Here is a 24,513-nt window from a genome sequence, read left to right as displayed (position 1 = left end):
TATCTGATAAGTTCATATTATCCACTTGCTACACTAGCGCTGTTTCGGTGAGAGTTCGTAGTTCGTACAATAATTGTCTGTTTACAAGTCACAGCTGTCCGTACACTACAAGTAAACTATGCCTTTTATTGGACAGCATAATTTGAGTAAAAACTGACTTAGGTAATAAATTTAGCATTTCAATATATATGTTATTTTACGGTTTATTTTAGTATAACTTCCCTTGGTATTTGAGCTGTTTTGTTTCTCTTTGATCAAAAAATTCAAAAAAATTCGGCTATTCAACAATAGAGGGCGTTAATTTTCGATCGATATAACTTTGTACCTCAAGCTCAACACAGAGCTTATCTCTGAGATGCTCTAGGTTGAAATTTGTGTCACTCTACATTAATTACATTAACTTGATATTAACCTGATGCTATGACCTAAGTGATGTCAGCCTTGTTATCGATAATTATTCAAAAATAGAAGATATGTAGTTGACTCGCCCGTGCCAAACTCAGTGGTGGGCCCACGGAAGACCAAGGCCGTGGTCGTTTGCCGCGCTTTTATGCTGAGTGAGATTTTTTCAAACTTGTGACACACAACGAAGATAGTTTCAAGAACAATTTTTGTCAACTATTGTTGTGTATACCTAGGTATTGCGCAATATTGCGGTGTCACCCAGTTTGACGGACGGACGGGAGACGGCCCGTTCGCAACACGGTGTATCGTAATTCGTAGATAATGCATCATGCTTCATTCCTAAATAAATTCGAGAAATTGAAATCCATAGTGTATCCATACATATGTTATCTTATCTGTGTCTATACTAGATACTATTATAAAGCTGTAGTTTGCTTATTTGTTTGTTTGCTTGAATCTCATGTCAGGGTCCGCTTTAAAAATTATTTCACTGTTAGATAGAATATAATATCATGACGCTTAGAACAATAGGAGCGGGTAAAACGCCGGGGCACGGCTAGTTTATAATTAATAAAACAATGAAGAACAAAGTAACAAGATTTATTTTTAATAAAAATTCATTATTGCTTAATCACAAATAAGTACAATGTTCGTCAGATCTGGAACTTATGTAGTTTTAGTTAAACTTTGCCTGTGTTATATTCATAAAATATTCCAAATTTTACAAAATTTTATTAGCAAGCTTCATTTGAATAATATATTTTGCTAAATCGATTAATAATTCCGATGATTGCTCAGTTGTCACAATTTTTAATTCAATTCATTTGAGTTTATACATTCATAATTATATTAATTTGAGTCATTCTATTTACATATTATTTACATAATGCTAATAAAGCCTAAAGTCGTTCATATAATTAGTATAAATATGTAGATAGGTTACACGTTGAAATGAGGTGTCGGCAAATTGGTATTTTTTTTAAACAAAAAAAAATGATGCTGTTTTGGTCCATTTAGTAACTAGCCGACATGCCACCTCCAGAGCGTTATTAACCTTTCTACACCTTTTTACTTATAATATCATTGATTATTGAGTTCTAACTTAAAGTAATAGTCATGATTTGTTGTCATTTTTTCAACAATCCTGCTTCCTGTATCACTTGTCTGGTTGCATTGTTAATGTGTCTAAATCTATCTGGACCTAATTGTATGCCGCCATACCTGAAATACATAAAGAAAAAGTAACTAAAACAGACAAAAGGAATTACTTAATTTTATAATTGGCGTCAAAACAAGTTATTTTTTTTATTGCAATTAACGTGAAGCGGGCAGACATGTTAGTTATAAGTACTAACGAATTTGGTATGTCAATGTATCAAATTTTGTTGGCGTATATACGACATAGCTTTGCATTTCGAGCCTATTTTCCCAAATACAGGTATTTTCTTTTAGAAAAATTCAGTAAAGTAAATGTATGCATGACTTCTAGTTTCATTCTAAAAGAGAGCAAAAATATATAAACCCTTATAAACTTACCATCTTGACACTACAACTAAAGTATTCTTCTGGTCCAAAATTTGCAAGAGATGCAACATCCTCCCCCCCGCATGTGTTTCTCCATCATCATCACAATCTTGCAACATAGTCGTGCCCTTTGGCGTTTGTTTCTCTATTCTATATGCGTACATGTTGTGTGTCGCGTGTTGAAACTTCTTATTCTGCTTTAGTTTGAATAGTACTGCCCTGGAAATGAGAAAAAAGGCTTTATTATGATATAAAATTTTCATACAATCATGTCAAGATGTTAATGTGAAAATAAGATAATTTTTCAAACTACTTAAATGTGTTTTTATTTCTGTTTAATCATGTCAAATGAAATAATTTTGTAATTTAAAATACAAAAATTATATTTGTCTGCACCAAATTAAAATTAACCAATTAAGACCTTTATTTTACAGTATAATAAGTACTAAAAATATCAATCCTCTATCAGTTTTCTAGGTAGTTTTTTCAATACTTACGTGACATCATCAACACTATGTACTTCTGCTGCGTGTCCCTGGAATGAGCTTTTTCTATCGATAATAACACTGCCATGAGTTATTTCTGGACATTTTAAATCTAGCTGAAATTAAAAAAAACAATAAATTTCAGATGTATTGATATTTGTGTTAAGTTAATTAATAAATTAGTTTCCTTTGCTTAAATAAATATTATTACTTTTTAGAACTTTTGTCACATACTTTTTACTCTTTAGAAACCTCAATATTTAAGAAAGAAAACAAAAATCATCAAATACTAAAAAAAAAACCAATCAATTGAAAGTTATTAATTATGTATACTTATGGATACACATAGTTTAGCATCAAATTATAATATAATTCTTATTGGAACAGTTTCTTGTTCTATTGTTATTAATAATTTGAACAAATTAGGTATAAAGAAAATAATTCTTACCTGTGCTAAATCCAATGTCTCATCTACTTTGTCTGGAGCTTGCTCCTTTTTTTCAGGCTTAACAACTTTAATTTTTTGTAACATCTCACGAATTTTCTCAGCCCACTGAAATAGTACCGTTTCACCTATATTTTCTCTGTAATTGAAAATTTAATAATTTTTGTGAATTTTTTTCTGTAGTTACCTAACTATACCTAATAAAATAAAATTCCTTACAAGTAGACTTCTTCTAAACATTGTTTAAGATTTTCTTTAGCTTTTCTATCCATCCAGGGTGCAGATAATTCATATTTTGGCGGTGCTTCCCCTGGATAATCTGCCGGCATTGTAACAGTCAATATAACTTCATTGTTATTCTCCTTTATCTTAATACTATACGTTCTAAGTGTTTCACTATCTATCGTAAAATCTTCGCTATAAATAGAAGTCAGAGCTTCAACTTCTTCAATCTGCGATAAAACATGAAAATTTAAAGTTGTGGGTAAATTTATTAACGTATTAAATATTTTGATATATAAATCTTACTTGTTTGGCCAGATTTTCAGATTCCATTGTGACTGCAAGTTGCTCTTAAAGTTATGAAGTTTATAAGTTGTTAAATATTTTTATATGAACGTTAAATATTAATGTAAGGCACCGAAGAAATTTTAAAGTTCAAATCAAGTACCTACTCAGCACTTCTGCAGTCAGCACATTAGTTGCCAGGCCTTGTCACATTTGACTTTTATGTAAACGTCAGTTGATGATTGGCATTGACGTAGAAGTTCCTTTTTCCGTGATGCGTCTGGGCCACATACCTAAACGTAGACAGAGTAACTAATAGACCCAATGACGATACCTTTCTCACTTACACAAGAAAGAGAGCGAAAATACCATAACAAATGCATAAGACAAAGACACAAATACCCAATTTTTTGTCCCTTAGTGTGTAACCTGTTTTTCAAGATCCGCAACTTGAGTTGCGAAACAAACTTTGACAGTTCGTGCCTTCATCGTGCTTGATGTTCGAATTTTGGATATTATTTAGTAAAAAATCGATACGAGTACATTGAAAAGACGGTGAAATTATCTTAATATAGACATCGAAGTAAATAGAATGGTGCGTTGTCGTGTTATTGCATGTATAAGCGATAGTGAGAAGAAAATTGCCGGTGTGTCTTTTCACGCGTAAGTACGACTTTATTGTCCTTATTTATAGTTTCTCAGTGATGATTATTTATACTTTAGCCTAAAGTAACAACAAGTCGCGTTAAAACAAGGAAAATATTAGCGTAATATCGATTTTTACATTCAATAACCTATAAACATCAACAAGTAAGTGTTGCCAGTGTCGGGAAAAATAATACCCCGATCATCAATAAAAAAATATTGATTTGACAATATGGCGAAACTCGAAAGTAAATGAATATGAAATCCCATAATAACCCAGTGTTTCGGGGAAGACTTCGGCATCGAAAACATATTTTAATTTATTATTTCTCATAGTAATAATTGTGATTGACATAAAATTACACTTATAATTTTAGAGAACCTGAACTACCTGCGAGCATTAATTATTATTAACCTATGTTTATCGATTTGTTTCCAGATGATCCAGACCTACGTAATTAATGGATCGAAGTGGTAGAAAAGATTGGATTCTCACAAAATATTGTAAAATATGAACAAGCCAATGAAAAAGTAAGAAATGTGTTTCGTCATCAATAATCAATCTGCTTATATTTTTTTTTAGTTTTTTTAGTTTCTCAGTCTACGTACCTAAATGTCCATGATATATTATCTTTAATAATCATTTATTAGCAAATTTAATGAAAATTATAATAATATAATAGTGTTTGTTGGACCTATCGTAAGTCTCTATGTATAAATTTATAAAGGATAGAAAAAATTCGATCACGAGGCGGGACTTGAACCCGCATCCTTCGCGCCATTCCGGGGCGGATGCCTAACCAACTCAGCCACTCGTGACCCGCCTGAGCAATCGAATTTATTCTATCCTTTCAGTTTTATGTGTCTTAAGGGACACACCGCGCGCCATCTATTGAGATGATTTAACAACCATTTCAACCAATATGAAGCACTTTTCAGTGAATACAATATTGTAACGATGGAACACGACCTTTTTCTTGAATTTATATTTTTTGGTTTTTATGGCATTCAAATGCTTTATAAATATAAATTTATAAAGGATAGAAAAAATTCGATCACGAGGCGGGACTTGAACCCGCATCCTTCGCGCCATTCCGGGGCGGATGCCTAACCAACTCAGCCACTCGTGACCCGCCTGAGCAATCGAATTTATTCTATCCTTTCAGTTTTATGTGTCTTAAGGGACACACCGCGCGCCATCTATTGAGATGATTTAACAACCATTTCAACCAATATGAAGCACTTTTCAGTGAATACAATATTGTAACGATGGAACACGACCTTTTTCTTGAATTTATATTTTTTGGTTTTTATGGCATTCAAATGCTTTATAAATATAAATTTATAAAGGATAGAAAAAATTCGATCACGAGGCGGGACTTGAACCCGCATCCTTCGCGCCATTCCGGGGCGGATGCCTAACCAACTCAGCCACTCGTGACCCGCCTGAGCAATCGAATTTATTCTATCCTTTCAGTTTTATGTGTCTTAAGGGACACACCGCGCGCCATCTATTGAGATGATTTAACAACCATTTCAACCAATATGAAGCACTTTTCAGTGAATACAATATTGTAACGATGGAACACGACCTTTTTCTTGAATTTATATTTTTTGGTTTTTATGGCATTCAAATGCTTTATAAATATAAATTTATAAAGGATAGAAAAAATTCGATCACGAGTGGCTGAGTTGGTTAGGCATCCGCCCCGGAATGGCGCGAAGGATGCGGGTTCAAGTCCCGCCTCGTGATCGAATTTTTTCTATCCTTTATAAATTTATATTTATAAAGCATTTGAATGCCATAAAAACCAAAAAATATAAATTCAAGTCTCTATGTATCAAAAAATTTGTTGTCTGTAAAGTCGGTTTACTGACGATAGTTGAACGTGACAACGTCCGATTGTGATTCTTGGTCGCTCGATCCGCGCTCTCGCTTGCACTTCAAGCCTTGAACGCCTCAGAGCGAGGTAACGCCGCATGAGTCATGTTTTTTCGCGAGTGCAGCCGGCTCTATCGAATTATAAGACCACTATAAGACGTTGTCACGTCAAAAAATACTATTTGTGTGCGTCAGGGGCTGTGGTCACGGGTGTGTGCAAAGCTACTTTTTCCAGCAATATTGCAATTTGAGGATGTTATTTTTATCTGGATGACAAAATAATGAGTATATTGGTCCATGCTGAAACTGAACTTTTTTTTAAAAGATTCAATAAATTTGATACTAGATGGCGCTAGTGTTTCACTCAGACTTTAATATTGATGATGATAATATTTTTTGCAATTTACTAGCTTTCCGCCCACAGCTTGCCCACTTTGTCTAAAACCTAATCTATACCACAGAATAATAACAGCTACCTATCTATACAAATCTATACTAAGTACCTAATATTATAAAGCTGAAGAGTTTGTTTTTTGTTCGTTTGAACGCGCTAATCTCAGGAACTACTGGTCCTATTTCAAAAATTCTTTCGGTGTTAGATAGCCCATTTATTGAGGAAGGCTTTATATGATCACGCTAAGACCAACAAGACAGGAGCCACGCGGGTGAAACCGCGGAGCGCAGCTAGTCTATACTAATTTTATAAAGCTGAAGAGGTTTTTTGTTTGAACGCGCTAATCTCAGCATCTACTGATCCGAACTGAAAAATTCTTTCGGTGTTAGATAGCCCATTTATCGAGGAAGGCTATAGGCTAAATATCATCACGCTAAGACCAACACGAGCGGAGCCACGCGAGTGAAACCGCAGGGCGCAGCTAGTAAATTATATACATAATATAGTCATATAGATACTAAAACCTTCCTCTTGAATCACTCTATGTATTAAAAAAAACTGCATCAAAATCGGTCGTGCCTTTTGGCTAATAGAAAATAGGTAAGTAATAAAAACCACGGATTGATAGAAATAAAATTATTGTACTATAATTTATGAGCAAGCGTTGCCATTAGATTTCCATAAAATTACAAAGCTTTCACCTAGCATTTCCATTTTTCATGTGCATTAACTTCAAATTTGCATTTATATCTTCTAATTATTATGCAACATTGTACCGCGACACATAAAAGTATAATCGCGAATGTATTAAGTATATGATTACTAGATTTCCGCCCGCGGCTTCGACCGTGTTTTCAAAGAAAATCCCGCATTGTTCCCGTTCCTGTGGGATTTCCGGGATACAAAGTCTATATCTTATTCTGCGTCTTCTACCTACATAACAAATTTCATTGTTATCGGTTCAGTAGTATTTGCGTGAAAGAGTAACAAACATCCATTCATCATAACAACCTTTCACATTTATAATATTAGTAGAATAATATTATGCGATTTAACCATAGGAAATTAAAACAAATTTATTTTTATATTTGGTTTATTGTGCTAATATTTAAACATAGGTATGCACTAAATCATAAATTTATAAATACAATATTATGCATACTTTATAATATTATACTCAAGTACAGGACCATACTTACTATTTCTACATGTACAGTTTTTTTTATCTATGGAATGTGCTTTGTGCATATGAACACAAACCTACACAACATTTACAATATCACAGAAACTTATTCATAACTTACGTATTTACAATATATTATTTTTATCGATAAATTAATCGATTTTAACTGTTTTCGCACATTATTACTATAGTTAGTTAGTAACAAATTCAGAATTTTGGCGGGAATGTTCAATAACCAATCTTTTATTTTAATTTATTGTAACTCTAGAATATTTTACAAATAGCTATAATACAATTTCTAAGTCTACTATTTAACGTACACTATAAATTTTCTTCTAAACATTAAATAATAATTTAAAGTAAATAATAAATTACCTAAATAATTTGTCTATGTACGGTCTATGTCTATGGAATGTCTAGAATACACACGTATCGACTACGTTATGGCAAACATAATTTTTAATATGGCTATACTGTTTTGACTAGTTCACATTCCCTGTTTGATTTCCGACCCAGATTCTAAAGAGCAATCATTAGACGCACCGCTTTGTACAGAGCAATAGCTGGCTGGCGAACTGCGATTGCTTAGAGTTTTCTCCTGACACTCAATTAAACTTCCACTCGGCTGCCGTAGGAAGTTCTGGAACCCAATCGGAGTAGTGTTTACGATTTTGTCTGGCTTTTTCAATAATTCCTCAATGGAATACGGGTTCTTCTTCTTTTCCTTCGTTTTCGATTCTTGGTCATCTGTGTCGGGCCTGTCCGTGCTGTCATCGCTGGCTTCAACGGATATCTGTTCTGACGTTTCTGATTTCACTTCGTCTGGGTTGATTCTGTTGATGATATCATTGTGCAGGCTGATTGCGTATGGCGAGAAATTCTTTGTGTCCGGGTATGGCATCATGACTCTTTGCCAGGGTGATATGGGGTAGGGTTTGAGGAGGCCTTGTGCTTGTTGGTTTGCTAGCAGCCAAGTTGTAGCTAATCTTCGATCGTAGAGGTGTTGATCAGATTGTGGTGGGGGAACTCTTACTGCTGAGTGCGGGAAGTATGGCGACTGCTGCGGCATAGGCGTGGGCGGTAAAGAATTCTTGAGCGACATGTAGTCAATCATGTTTGGCGTCAATTCAGGTTGTGGATACGCTTCTGTAAAGAAAAAAGAACATTATTATTCATCTCGCCAATTTTTACCTACCCGGACACTCCATACAAAATGATTGTTTTGACAGTCACACTGTAGAGACTGCAAATGTGTGTGTTAACGCTTTATGGTTGGCACATTTGTGACTAGCGTAAAAAAAAATTCGCGTTTTTCTGATGAAATACATCCGTAAACAGCACAATATTTAACCATTTTCTACGAAAAACGATAATCACAAATCCAAAATAATAAAATTACTTTATGTCAATTTGATTAATGTTGTCAATCTTCGTTGCGTTTCGTCTAAGACGTCGTTGGTATCGTCCTTGCGGGGAAATGGGTACCATAACATGTCTGATCGTGCGGGGTGAGGTAAGTGTTTAATTTTGGCGGGAGGCGGAGAGTGTCCGTTCTGTAGCGTTTAGCTACTATTATGTATTCTGTGACTATAGTTTATTTTGTGGCATAATTGCCAATTATTTAAATATTGAACCTCGTTACTCAAATTATCCCCCTTGTGATACAGCCCTTCAATCAAACCATCAAGCTTAATAATACCGCAAACTTGATAATATTATGTGGGTACAAATAATGACAAACTAATATATATTCTGGATTTCTGTTTGATACTCTATGGCGGAATAAATAACTCGTATATTGTCTTCGCGAAACGAGAGTGTAAATAACTCGCATCATAAAGGTGACATCTGCAAATGGCTACAAATCAAGTGTTGTCTATGGGACGTGCCCGAGCCGTTAAACTCATTAATTAGACTTTAAACGAAATTCCTAATTTAAAATAATTTACGACGGCCATAACCACAGGACGACAATGTTCCCAATAAATTTGACATCGAAATTCACGCGACGACTCGTAAAATTAACAATGTTATGATCTAAAACAAATGCTGGGTACTGTCAATAACCTTTGTATCACTAAAGAGTGTAAGTATGAAATATTTTACGCGCTGTAACATTCAATGTGTTGTGTTTGGTTAATTTATTGGTTAACTGGTGTCTAGTCAAATGATTGATGTCAGAATGTTGTTTTATGCTTGTATCTTTATTGGAAGTCGATGAATATTGCATTGAACTTATTCTTTAGACTCTGGGTTATAACGGTGATAGTATTTAAAAAAAATAGTAAAAACTAATACGGTCATATTTTAATTTTACAAATCATTAATTTATTGCAGGTTTATTTTTACTTTTGAGATTGATTAGCTAGATAGGTGTATCTCTCAAAAAGTAAACTATAAAATAATTAAATAAGTACTTTGAATATTTAAAAAATACGTTAATTGTCTCTGAATTGTGTTGACGTTATCTATTATGTAATAAATTAAATTTCACTGAACTAATTATTATTCTAACGTCCATTTCGAAATGCGTAAATTATTTCGCTATAAATATAATACTATGGTTGATTTATTATAATTACGCAGTTTGTTTTGTATTTGCATTCGTAACAAATGTAACATTAGATTATTGCTCTTTTCACCTGCCTATAGTTTATTACAAAAATGTATACGATTTAAATCTTTACGAGTTCTGTTAAAGGTGCTATAAAACATGTCACACTATGTAAATATTTGACTAAGTATAGGTATGTATCATTACATTAGCGGAACTGTGGCACGTGTTAACACACTTTATGGTAATTAATTTAATAATTAAATTCTGACTTGTTTTTAATGTAAATGCAATTCTAATTTTTGGAGATAATATTGACAGTTATTAAAACTTAAAGTTATTTTTTTGTTTGTACTTCCCCACACTCGCGTTCAGCAGTCGCTTGCATACAAATATTACATATTATGCTGAGCGAACAAACTTGGTTCACTTGCTCTATAATCTATGCTTACCATGCGAGTTTTTCGTGTCATTGTCGCTCCACTCCAGTCCGCTGTTTCTAAGGATCCTATTCACGGACAACACAGAAGGTTCAGAAGTGCGGCTCGCACACTCTCGCGTTTCTTTAAACGAATAAGCTTGCTTCTCTTGCTCTATATATTTTGCTTACCGTGCGAGTTTCTCGTGTCATTGTCGCTCCACGCCAGGCCACTGTTTCTAAGGATTCTATATGTACCTATTCACGGACGACACAGAAGGTACGGAGTGCAGCTCTTACGCTCGTGTATTTTTAAACTAGCAAGCTTGCTTCTCTTTCTCTATTTATGCTTACCATGCGAGTTTCTCGTGTCATTGTCGCTCCACGCCAGGCCACTGTTTCTAAGGATTCTATGTACCTATTCACGGACGACACAGAAGGTATGGAGTGCAGCTCTTACACTCGTGTATTTTTAAACTAGCAAGCTTGCTTCTCTTTCTCTATTTATGCTTACCATGCGAGTTTCTCGTGTCATCGTCGCTCCACGCCAGGCCACTGTTTCTAAGGATTCTATTCACTGACGACACGGACGGTATTGAGTGCGGCTCGCACACTCTCGCGCTGAGAAGCCGCTCGCGAATCTCCCAAGCGAACATGCCTGGGTTCTCTTGCTTCAAGCGTAGGATTTTCTTCACGACGGTTGGTGTTGCCACTTGCTGGAAAGAGATTTTTATGTTTATTTGACGTGTAGAATATTAATTTGTAATAAACAAAGTTAAAAAAGTGTTTGAGAAAATTGTTTTAATTTTTCACCATTTTCTTTTGTTTGTTATTAATGATCTAAGGTTATGATATATGCAATCTAATTTATTAGGTCGGTTCGGTATGGTATGGTAATTGGTAATTCTTATATGAACGTAGGTAATATTATAGAGATAAAGATTCAAAAGTATTCACTGTATTAAGATACCTACAAGTTTTTTTTTTAATGAAACCATTTTTAAGTTTGAGTTTAAATTGTGCAAACAAAATAAATAAAACTAAATTTATTTTTATAAATGCCAGAAAAAATAGATACCTACCTACTTCAATTCCCTTCAAGCTGTTCCGACTTCCTAAAATTTTAATTTTACATAAAACGTGAAAAAATATTAAACAAACTAAGCATTATTGTCATGAAATTATAAGGTGGTTCAGATGCCGGATCCAATAACGCGTTTACTTAATGGCTGTTTAATAATGATATACATACTTCGATACGTTGTTTGTTTTACCGAGAAACATCTCATTTAGCGTACAGGGAAGTAAGAGTAATTTATTTTTTCTTCCTACGTTTTACGTGCCCGCCTACACTTCGTATTTATGCAAAAACAAAGCGTAATTGATTCATATTTAAAAGTGCATTTGTACGCTTATACAGAACAATTTTATTTGGGACAGATGTATGATATGTTTAAAAAAACTACAAAACCACATGTTCGAAAATCCATTACAACCACTTTTTCTAAAACGTAACTTCCACGCAAGCATCGATATATAATTATAAACTTAACGCAGTCTGTCAAAGATAATGTGTAAATAGTAGTCCACGGACCGAAGCACCCACTTGGATTTCAAGGCGTTAATTTTGGCGGGAAACTAGCAATTACGCCATTAGACGCTCAATCGATATCCTATTGAACGTTTGGATAATGCCGACTTCTTTTTTTTTCTCTTTTTTATCTATATAATGGCAATGACTACATTTAATTTGTAAATCGAAGGATACGTGCGATTAGGATAGTCTATGATTATTTTGATGCGTCCGATATTGAAGCTGTCAAAATATTTAGGCAATTTTGTATGAAATATTTTGTATTTTATTGTTTCATTTTTACACCTGATGTCCAAATTTTTAATGCAAAAAAGGAAAAAAAGTTAAGCCAGATCAGATTTTTATATTATAAATCAGTCCAATAAAAATTCACATACCTACCTATAAGTATTTGTAATGACACAGTTGAACAATCAGTCTAGTGCGTTATAAATCCTAAGTAGGTACACATTTTTAATAACTATAAAAACGCCCTCTTTACGAAATCTACTATCATAAAAACAAAACACGCGTGTTATTCAACAGTATCAGAACATTGGAATTTTTCATTACAGTATATCTTTAGTAGGCAATAAATGAAATGAAAGTCCGTGCGAATAGACAGGTGTCGGCCATAATGACTTGCTTAGTCCCCCGGCTTTCCTCATTAGTTGATGTTCAAGTGCTTACTATATCAGAAAATTAACTACTAACGGCTCTATCTTTTAATTTGATGGTCACTTATTTTTGGGTGTTAAGTGGTTGGGGAGCGCTTTGATTAGGTGTACGCAAATAGTATACACAGATATAAATGATGGAAGTGCTTCATAATGTTCCTCAAGTTGTCTATGTGTAATTTCTAAAAATGACCCATGATATAAAATTATATCATGTATGAGCTCAACTCAGTCCTAATTTGAATGTGATTAATTTACTTATAAGAAACAGGCAAACACAACACACAACAATTATCCCATATAGATAAAAAAAAAACATTCGCAATTCGAATTCGCGGCGCGAAACGCGTAAACGCCATCAATACTCACTTTACTGTAAACAAAAGTTATGAAATCCGAAATGATCCGTTACAAGCAGAATCATGGCGATATTACGGTACGAAAGATCGATTATGAAAGCGGTAGACCAGTAGTTGCATTCCGTGACGATCGGTTCCGTACGCGACGCTTTTTGTACGCAAACATCCATCATACCTTGACACATCCAATATAAGTTTTTGCGGGCCGCTACAAAACAAGATGGCCTCCTAACTGTCCACAAACGCGTGCACGATTAGCGTTTCTTATTACCGATTTCTATTAGACTTTCCACCTTCCTGATGGGGTGAAAGATAATTTGCCGGGGCGTGAGACCCGTTGCTTTAATGACGGATTGATTCGATATTAATTCGAGGGAGGAAGAGATTCTCCGCAGTTAATATTGGCTTAATGGTATTGCAGGTGCGTTGCTTGTCTAGGAGTTGACGTTTTTTATTATAAAAAAAATGATTGCGCGACACCGTTATGACATTCGAATATCAAAGGTGAATATTTAAGGGGCATTGTAGATTATTGTAATAACTAGTCTAGATAATTAGTTTTTGTATGTAATTATTGACGGTAATATTCTTTTTATGCTGCGGTTTGTGTTTCATTAGGAAACCGATGCTGGTTATGACGGATAAAGAAATACAAAGCAAATAAAACTAAAAAACTATTCTAAACATAATCATATGATAATTAATATCTATTATATAAATAATGCTTACTGTAGACTGTAGAGATTATGCATAAAATATTGTATCAATTTTCTTTTTCCCGTTTAGCCAAAAAGGTAGGAATTTAGCCACCAGGCTCGGAAAATTAGATTGTTTTAATTTTAGCGGATGCTCTCTTTGAGATAGGTAAGTATAATATTTTCTTACATATTTTGAAACAAATAAGCGAAGCAGAACTTCTATGCTATAAGAATTATGGTGCAATGGTTTATCGGTCATACATATTATTATGTACTCATAAATTGTTCGATTTCACTATCCGTTATTGACAATACACAAATAACGGTGAAACTAAAGCGGCATCAGATAAAGTGTATCAAGTATTTCCAATATGTTTTATGAAGCAGCTTTACGGTATTAAGAGGCGAGTAATAATATCGACAGTATAATCCACGTGAGCCACCATAAAGTGAATATTATCTGTGCAAATCCGTCCAGTGTTACGGAAACATATTGATGTTCTGTGCACAGCCACAGACTACAATAAAATATAAATCGTTTGGAAATAAACTTTTATTTATGAACGCATGTTTCCTGTTCTCTGTACTCGGATTTAGAAATTTGAAATTGCGTTAGATATTCTGTAATGAATAAATAGATATTTTATCTTGGTATTCAGAACTGTCATAAGGCTGAAGACATAGATGCGTAATAAATTATAGTGCTAATAAAAGTCTTCAATAATACGTTCACCATTTATCGATACACCTTATTTAAATATTATTGTTAAGCCCAATACTTACACAAGTTACAAATATATTTCATGAAATAAAAAACAAAACGGAACGTCGACTTTTCAAACTAATTAACCAAAAAGATTCCGTTACATTGCAAACCACAAATAACGTATAACAAGATCTCGCATGTTATCTTCAAAAAACGTTTTTGTCAAACGTTCCTTCTAAATTCCACATCCCTAATCGTGGTTATTAAGGCATTAATAGATAACCACGACGATAGGTTGACAACGGTTGACAGGTGCTCGCCGCTCCCATGACCCGGCTTGACCAATCGCGCCATTACTGTTACAAATTACCCCGATGCCACTTCAGATTGCACTCGGAAAAAGACCTAATTATTCGAATATGGAACAACGTTTCGATCGCGTTCCATTTGACATTATAGATAAAAGAGTTTCTATATTTTTTTCAGAAGTCTATTGTCGTTGATTAACGAATTTTTTTATGCCTGTTACACAGATTATAACGTTTAATTAAAGTCAGATCTGACAGATTGTTAATCTTAATATAAATCTAAGCTAATCACATATTGATTGGAAAATACTTGTCCTTTCAATGGATTAACAAAAAACTAGTACCGTGGATACTTAATAAAATTATTAACGCATAACATAAATTATGGTATTTTACTAGATTCTTGTAAAACAATCATCATTTCATTAATAATCTTAAAGCTGTATTTTATGATTTGTTATGCATTGAGTTTATTAAGCAAAATCATTTGTTTATGTAATTCACGTATTGTTTTTAGCACAATTATATAACAATTTTCCTCATTTTCTTATGTATGTTATCATTTACTTTGTATTAACGGTGGCTATGTAATAATATTGGATTTATGAGTTATGTAAGTTCTAAGAACTATGCATTATATAAAGATCGATTATTTTGTTTTTATACACCTGGGTTTATCATTAAATTTTAGTAACGATGACAATCAATGGATTAAAATCAATTCAAAGCAAATCTATCTGACTAGGTATAATGACCTACTCAGATAGATTCTTCAAAGAAATTTATTCTATTCTGATGTTATACTTACTTAAGTAGATATTATTATAAAATCCATATTTGAATTTAAATATTGACAAATCCATCAAATAGTTAAAGTTGGTACCACCAACTTTAATTAGAAATGTAATTTATATGTAAACTTGTATAATTTTTATTTTTTATTACTTTTAATTCAGGTGACAGACAATAAATTACAATTAATAATAATGTATTGGTTATTTAATTTAATTTTCGATGACACGAATACCTATACCTGAAAAATTAACGACATCATAGCAATATTTTTAAAGAAAGTAACAGAATAGTATGAAACGTTTTTGTAGCGTTTTTCAGTGTAATTACAGGGAATTCGATTCAAACGTGTCCATGATTAACCTGAAATTAAATACAAATGCTTCGGTGTTGCTTGCGCAATTAAACACGGCTAACACGTTGCCAGTACAAAATATTCACGTTATTCTGTTTGTCATAGCTGTTAATGTGGCTTTAGCATGTTATTGAGTTTTAGATTATTATCGGAGTTTTCAATAATATACGAATATGTTGGTTTAAATTCATGGGAATCGTATCTATTTGTCATCCCTGACGGTGAAGGTGTAATTATGTTTCGTTTTAATTTGTGAAATGATAGGTGGAGTATTTATTAGTGGCTTTTTATTTATACCGTTTGGGGAAAATGTACAATGCATTTTTGCTGTATATGTATTAGTTTTAAGTGTCTTTTTTGATTGTGAATAAAAAAAATACATTCAATTAAAAATAAACACGTACCTAACTATAAAGTGTTTTATTTATATAAAATAATTATTTAGTAACTAAAAATAATCTGGTTTGATATTCTGATACAGTTAGGAATATAAACTTATAATTTCTGATCCATGTTCTCTCCATGTTCTCTCAATTTGACGCGTTTCTGAATTAATCTAACTTGCATTAATAAATTATGCTACATACATAAATCTGAATAAACTAACAGAATAATTACATAGATATTAATTAATTAAACGTACTCTAATCGGAAAAAAATTAGAGTACAATCCGACAATTAGAAACCAACCAAACCAACCAAACCAAATCATTAAAATAATGCATTGCAGCAATAACAATACGAATACTCTTTAGATTCTATTGAGATATAACAATTTTAACCCTAACTTCAACATGACTGTGATTATGATAAGCGCTACCGGAAATCGAGGGTGGGTAAGGGTTAAGCGTTTTGAAATCGTTCATTAGGTCATTTCCTTCTTTGTTATTAAATAGCATTATTGTTATTAATCTTCATAGGTTTGGATTGATTGTGGGATAAAGGAAATAAAGTAAAAATAAAGGTAAGTAGTAGCACGGTCTAATACCGTAATACGTATTAAGTATATCTATGTATTATTCCGTATCTAGAATCTAGGTATGTACCTACTATAATCTACGTTCATTTCCAATACCAGCTTAAAACTTTAAGCTCAAAAGATTAGTTCAATTTCGCGTAGAGTTATAGAGTACCTAAGTAGAGTAGGTAACAATTATTTTCTTGTCATGGGCATAAAGAAATAGGAATGTAAAAGTTATAATATATAGAGTATGGTATTGGTATTAAATCATAAGTATATTAACATTATAAATAGGTGGTTACTTATATTACTTACTTTCCTGAGAAATTAGTGAATTCATATTTTTAAAGTAAACAAAGCGAACAAATACAATGACGACAGAACGTTACACGAGTTTTATATTAATAAATATTTATTAATATTACATAGTCGCTCAACATAAATTTCATACAAATTAGCATAGGAATAAAGAAGCAAAATTAATAATTTATGTGTAACCTTCGTAAGGCATGTCGAATAAAAACTTCAAGTACTTGCCAAGTCGCTAATTGGCCATATAAGTTTACCGTAAGATTGCAATTATTTGCTAGCTTTCTACGTCTATGACTATCCGTAAGTTTTGAGGAAACTTAGATTCTTTAGGGTCATTGAAATTTTGCAAAGGGATTTGTTTTTTTAGTTGCTCATCAAAATAACGAAACCTTAAGCTGGTTTTGATTTTCAGTTAAAAAGCTCTTGTTATACTTAGATGTATTTGACAGCTCCTCGATTACCTTGTTGTTATTTATTAGTTTTTGCCAATTATCGAATGCAGGACTCTATATTATCCAGGCCATACTATCATAACAAGAAACTACAATTTCTGATAATTTGAACAAATGATAACTTCTAAATTAATGTTCATATTATACACTAGCTTCCGCCCGCGACTCCGTCCGCGCGGAAAAATTAAGAAAAATTAAGATTTATTTTTTTTCTACGTATTTTTCCGAGTAAAAAGTATCCTATTTTATGCCCAGGTTAATAAGGTATAATTATACCAAGTTTCATCGAAATCGAACCGTTGGTTTTCACGTGATGCCTTCACATACAGACAGACAGACAGACAGACGGACAGACAGACAGACAAAAAATTTTTTAATCACATATTTGGGGTTGCTATCGATCCAGTAATACTCCCTGCTATTTATTTTATCAATATTTTCAATGTACAGAATTGACCCTTCTACAGATTTATTAAATGTATAATATAGATAAGTTCAAACGTCTACTTACTTTTAAAAAAATAAAGGAGGTTCCTATTCGTCTAATTGGAATAAAATCCTCTGTACATTAAGCCAATTATAACAAATATTAAAAATCGCAATCACAATAATTAATTTTTATACTTGGAAACATTACTCAAAACCGTTGTAACAATCAAATTTAGTGTGAAAGTGGTCAATACAACGCCATAAAGCGAAGCGCGGTGTGATCTCTAATTATGGTCATTTGGTCGTAAATTGTGGCCATCGATCATAAAAAGCATAACTTTTGGTCGTAAACTCGAGGATAAGTCCGTGTGGTCGATTGAGTCGTGCAAAACCAGCTTAGGTTGCACCTATTTTCCGTGCATTATGTCTATAAATTTTAAAAATAGAATGATACTTTTTTTTCGTTACATGACGTTGTTTGTTCATAGCTTTTTGCATCTCAAATATTAAGAGTTGATTTTTATAAGAATCGCTTGGTGTCTTATGTGAAAAATTTATGAAAGAAAATACTGTTATATATTTTAAATTTTTTTAATGTTTAAATTTTTGTAAAGGTTGCTAAAGAAAAACGAAGTGAACGAAGTCAAGCATTTGAAAATAGAGCTTTTATTTTTATAATTATTTTTATAAAACCTTTAAATACTTATAGAAGATAAAGTTACGATTTATGTTCATCTTCAGGCATCCAACATTAACCTTACCGCTAATTGTTCAATAGCAACCGTAAAAAATCCAACCTAATAATATTCGGTCGATTAATCGATGTTACCGGATCAATCGAGAATAAAACTGGAAACATAACCAGAGATTATAATCGATTCGTACTTAATAGCCATTCGATTCGTTAAATACTTTTGTCTGAAATGGTTACGGGAATGCCAAGTTCAATTATCAAGTGGAAGCTAGATCGAGACGGTAAACGCTTCTGTCGATCACGGATAATCGATAAAAGCGTATCGTATTCGTATAATTGTAACGTAAGAGTTAGATACCGCGCATCACTATGGAAACGCGCGAAAATGTGCTTTTTGGCGTTGTCAGAAACGTCAGATTGACTTAAGAGTTCTTTTTTTAATTTTGTTTTGTTTTTAATTTAGTAAAGGTCTGGGTCTATGTACCAACTACCATGGTATATTAATAATAACGGTTAATATTTGTTACACAGTCGCTTGCGATTGCGTGTTTTCCCAACCTGGCGATTTGTTTCGGTCGAAATAAAATGCGTATGATAAATTTCAAACTAAACATAGGATATTTTATGTTTCTGATTCGGTTTGTACTGTAACTGTTACTGTTTCCTTTTGGATATATTCAGTTTTCTTTGTACGTATATATAAATGATCTGAATAATTATAAAGTTACCTAAACTTCAGTGTAAAATCGGGCATGATGCAATGAAAAGTGAAAGATGAACTTAATTTCCGCCTAACATGTAAGATGTACGTACCTACAATAAGAAACACATCTTAAATTAATGAACAATAAACATTTAAATGAATCCTAATAAAATTTAATATTAATGCAGCTTTCCGTAATTGCACATTATAAACAGACGATTATAAAGCTATTTTCATTTCGCTACATCAATATTTTCTACGTATCGATGATCTCAGCCCGATTTCCGAACGTATAGCTTGATTAGTAGTCAATTAAACATTTCCATAAAAGCAATAAAAGAGTTGGGTGATTCGGTACATTTTGTTATAATCAATTTTTTGGCGGCGGCATTCGTTTGTGGGTACAAAATGGTTTATTGGCGTACCGAATTTAGTGAGGTCGATACGTTCACCGCTGCTGTTTCGAGATTTTGGGGGTAAATAACATTATGTAAAATCCCTGACGTAGAGACAGTTCAGGAAATTTACATATTTATGTAAAATGTACAACAATAGTACACAGTACCTACCTACGGTAGTATATCGATACAGGCAGGTACCTAGTGGGTATACAACAATCTTGCACAATTACCTACAGACTGCTAATCTTACCTCATATACATAGTTATTTCTTACTGTACTGATAATAAATACGTAACAAACTAAATGAGATCCGATTGTGTGTGTCAGAATATAAATTAAAAAAAACCAATTAAATGCCAAATGGAAAAAAAACAGTTGCAGAAGATTCTCGGATTTATATTATTAACAAAAATATTGTAGCCGACATTTATGTTAACAACGACTGCATTGAAAAATAAAGTACTTCATCTATTAAAACACAATTAACTACGGAACCCGCGTACACAACCGGAGAAGCGTGTCTAAAGCTCACCCGAAGGAGCCGAAAGTGGAGTGATTTTATAGTTTATAATTACAACTGATTGCCGCCGTGACCCCTCCATTCGTTTTATTGTACGGTTGCAGTGTTTATTTTCTTTTTTTTGTGTGTGAAAACCTTTTTGGGCGGCGTTTTTGGGTAATTTTTGATATTTTTGTTTTGTCGTTTGTGGTAGGTGCAGTACGATTAAATTTTTGGTAATAAGCATAATCGTCAATTGAATTAAGTTGATGATTTTTATGATTAAGTTAATATTTACAAGGAAATATTGAATTGTATTGCCATAGAGAAATTTAAAAGTAGAGCAATAGGTACTTATATATTTTTATTTCACAAACATTTGAGTTAAATATTTTAATCGAGGCCTATACACCATAATTAGTAGGTAAAATCTAGATTCAATAAATCATACAGACAATGAGTTTTGATATTGATTATGCATTTTACCTGTTTTTATTGAATGCATTTAACGTATTTTTCTAACTGAAGGTAGCTGTAGTAGTATTTAGGTAATCAGTTTACTAATTAGTCCACTCATGGTAATAAATGCTTTTAGATAATATGACATTTTTTTTCCGCATTCCGTTTTCATAGTGATTATGTACCTAATAGTTCAGAAGCTGAATGTGAAACTGATACGGTAGGTAGCAATAATTTATTCAATCAAAAACGCATACAACTAGATATATAAATTAAATTAAATAATGAACTGTACCTACTTAACATAAAGAGCAGAAAAGAGTGAGCTTTAAAATGTTCGAAATGTCAGGATATTGTGATGAATAAATCACGCTTAAAATCCGTTCAAAAGTCTTTAATTTACAAGGCCAATACACGTTTAAAAAAACAAGACAATCTCTCATAACTTATAACGAAATGTGTATAAAAACATCACTAACCTTGGTCTTACTCCCGCCAATCGAGCCGGGTCTAATAGACCCAGTTTCATAGAACCGTGTAAGTATCTTCGACACACACCCGTGTGAGACCAGCAGCTGCCGGCTGATATCACACGGGCGGACACCCAGGATGGCCAGTTCGACTATCCTCTTCCGCACCATGTCTGGGAGAGGACGGCCGTTCACGAACACCCCTCCTAGTTGGTTTACACCCGCTTGCCCTGGGAAAAAAATATTAATACCTTCAAACAAAGAATATACCTATATACTGCAGTAAAATAATACAAATAAATTATCATTGTACGTGACCTTTGCACAAAAGAAATCGGCATGAATTATTTTATTCTTATTCTCAATTAATCACACTTATATACAAGGGAATACCATTATAAATAATCGATACATGGAAAATCTTTTAAATAAACACTTAATTTATTCTCAAAAAAGCCGACAATGCAGAATTTACAGCAATATATCAAGCCTACTCGTATGCCTCCAAAATACTACACAAACTTTAATCCATAGATTATAAAAGATAATTACCACAGATAAAAAAGCAATGACAATAAAAGAACAAACACATTCATTAACAAGACAATATTAAAGGCAGTCGCAATGAATTATTTCGTATTGAAACGGACATTTGGTTCACCTGTCTCATTTGGCTTAATATTTATTTGATTGCCAAATTCCCTATTCTACCTGGATGGTCAATTGTTGATCATAATATTAGGGGCCCGTGCCACAAAACATTTTTTTTAGGTCGGAATACCTTTCTTATAAAGGAAAAAATGTCGGTTGTTAATCTTTTGACAAAATACTGTTTAAATATTTTAGATACACGTACACATTATGTAACTATGTAGGTATTAAAAACTACAAAACTTTTTTTAAGAAAACAAATTGTAACCTGGTAGCATGAAAAACAGACAAGGAAATGAAATACATTTTCGCATCAATGAGTGTGGATTTAGGTGCGTTTACCTACACTCTATAAATGTAAATTGTAAATAAATGATTGCTCATACTTAAACATTCAATCATATTCTTTAATAATAACTTTTAATTATATTCATTATATTGTGATTGCATTGTCTTTGTAAGACAACTTGTAAGAATAAAATTCTTTTAAAATTATTAAAATATAATTTGAGACTGTCGAACATTGCGTTTTGCGTTTACTTTTTTTTATTCGTTTTTTGAATTTCGAAACCGAAAACAAACAACCAAAGACAAGAATGTTTATAAAAATAAATATATCAACCGTTCAGAAACATCTTGTTTACATTAACTGATATTAAACCATAAATTGTAAACAGTACCTAAATGCAGATTCAAAATTAAAATTTCTCTCAATAATTGCTAATCGTGTATAAAAAAAGCAAGCGGCTCCCGCTTTTGCTCATAACATCTGATAAGCGATGTCAGGGTGTGCGTAAATTACAATTTATATTTGATGTCTTTATAAGGAGAAATTGGTGTGTTATAAGTAGAGCCCTTACAGCTGATTGGTTTATAATATATGGCAAACACATTGTAACGTGAGGGCGATCAAAGGCGATCAAACATTGTTTTATAAATTCCATAATAATATTTACACTATACATTTTGCTTTCAATTTGATGTTATATTACATATTCCTTAGGAAAGGTTATAAAAGGCGGGTAATATTAATTTAAGGATGACTTATAAGTTTACCTTTACATGTCCAACTTATGAAGATGCGTTTTACTACAAATTCAATGTGAAAGAAATCCATTGTGATTTCTTATTGGACAATATCACTTTGATAAATCCTACATATCCTACTATAGAAAAATGTACTTACTTATAATAAAGCTTTTCTTATTTCTATAACTCAACCATTACCTACCCACAGGAAATTAGTTACGCATTAAAAATATTTACGCCGTCCAGTCTTTTCTCTTAGCACTAAAGCGAGAACCTAATTAAAGTCCATCTTTTATATTATTTAGTGGAACGGCTCCCGACAACGATGGAAGAATCGTAAAAGGCAAAGTAATTTGCTCACGAGTGGTGGTTGTCGGTACAGCCGTGAAATACCGCGCTAAAGGTGGTAGCACACTATTGTAGTTTATTTGTACCACACACCTTTTATGATTTTTAGGTTAAGGTGAGTACAGATAGTTGGGGCTACTGCCTACCTTTGACATAATATAATAGGACAAATGCATAATAAAACACATATTGATAAGAGTCCGACCACCCACAAGATTCTCCAGAGGATTTGGGCGTGCTAGAGTCTCTTTTTGTATTCTTTATTCATTGACATACAGAGATAAACGTTTAATTATCATATATGTATATTCCTTGGTATATTCTATTAAAGGTTGCTTATGACTTAGTACTCGAATTTTTGAAAACATTATTATTTTGTTTAAGAATCACATCTGAAGGACAGATAGATTCAAATGTAAATGCATTGATAAAATAGTTTTAGTTTATCTCAGTTAAGGTAAGTTAGACGGAGGACATCGTGTCCACATTTTTATATTATAACCCTTGTAAAAAATTACATAATTTTATGAGGTTATCACCTCTAAAAGATCATAAACGCAAATTGCGAAGAACAAATTAGAACTTTAATTTTATGAGATTAAAGTAATAAATAGCTCGGTCCAGGAATTGGTTTATGACTTTGTCAGAGGAATTAACGATAGCTGTTAAATCAAGCCAAGAAACCATTATTTTCAGATAGATTCTAGTCGAATCTAAAATAATTGTTTTTCTCGGTACTCTAGCACGGCACTAATCAATCAGTATGTTGATTAGATCTTCTTAACAGGTATATCTGTATTCTGTAGTATATAATATCTTCATGTTAGGAAAGATTTTTTCAGGAAACTTTAATTCGGATTTAATAATAAAATCATCTCCATATACTTAGTTTAACCAAATCCTGATCTCCCAAACAATGTCGAGATACACTTTATGTTATAACTTACAAGAAGCCTTAAAAACTGGGATCGTACGATATCGCTTTTACAATCCGATCGTAAAACGTTATTTAAACTTTTTCTTAGCGAATATAGCTCGTATATATCGCAAGTTATGGCGATGTTTACATCGAGATATATGTACTACGTACTAGAGAGGCGATCGCTACTACACTCTCTTTAACACGAGCTAGAGGCAAGAATCACAAGTCCCTTTAGTCTGTGCCGGACGCTTGCCGCGTCAACACGTGTTATT

At 32.8% G+C, this 24,513-nt stretch overlaps 2 protein-coding genes across 3 annotated transcripts in view; both read right to left on the bottom strand.

Moving 5' to 3' along the window:
* Positions 1-989: 989 nt before the first annotated feature.
* LOC123703163 (protein IMPACT-like) lies at positions 990-3,561 on the bottom strand. The gene is made up of 6 exons (XM_045651072.1): positions 3,388-3,561; positions 3,079-3,311; positions 2,863-2,998; positions 2,427-2,530; positions 1,942-2,148; positions 990-1,626 (listed from the first exon to the last, which is right to left on the bottom strand). The coding sequence occupies exons 1-6, from the start codon at positions 3,412-3,414 to the stop codon at positions 1,533-1,535; spliced, it is 801 nt and encodes a 266-aa protein (XP_045507028.1). The 5' UTR covers positions 3,415-3,561; the 3' UTR covers positions 990-1,532.
* Positions 3,562-7,384: 3,823 nt separating this feature from the next.
* LOC123703289 (paired box pox-neuro protein) overlaps positions 7,385-24,513 on the bottom strand; it is a 38,231-nt gene continuing 21,102 nt past the window's right edge. For both annotated transcript variants that reach the window (XM_045651240.1, XM_045651241.1), the window contains exons 3-5: positions 21,301-21,521; positions 10,957-11,158; positions 7,385-8,616 (exon numbers count right to left, since the gene is read on the bottom strand). In XM_045651240.1, coding sequence (XP_045507196.1) covers positions 7,958-8,616; positions 10,957-11,158; positions 21,301-21,521 — 1,082 coding nt within the window. In that variant the 3' untranslated portion in view covers positions 7,385-7,957. The remainder of the gene's footprint in view (positions 8,617-10,956; positions 11,159-21,300; positions 21,522-24,513) is intronic.

The sequence above is a fragment of the Colias croceus genome, chromosome 25, assembly GCF_905220415.1.
Source record: "Colias croceus chromosome 25, ilColCroc2.1".
Classification (NCBI taxonomy): domain Eukaryota; kingdom Metazoa; phylum Arthropoda; class Insecta; order Lepidoptera; family Pieridae; genus Colias; species Colias croceus.
This window is presented reverse-complemented; position numbering and strand designations above follow the sequence as displayed.

Coding starts and splice junctions, on each gene's coding strand:
- LOC123703163 (XM_045651072.1), bottom strand. CDS start 3,414: ATGGAATCTGAAAATCTGGCCAAACAA. Junction 3,312..3,387: donor CTGAAAATCTGGCCAAACAA/GTAAGATTTATA, acceptor GTTTTATCGCAG/ATTGAAGAAGTTGAAGCTCT. Junction 2,531..2,862: donor AGACATTGGATTTAGCACAG/GTAAGAATTATT, acceptor TTTTAATTTCAG/CTAGATTTAAAATGTCCAGA.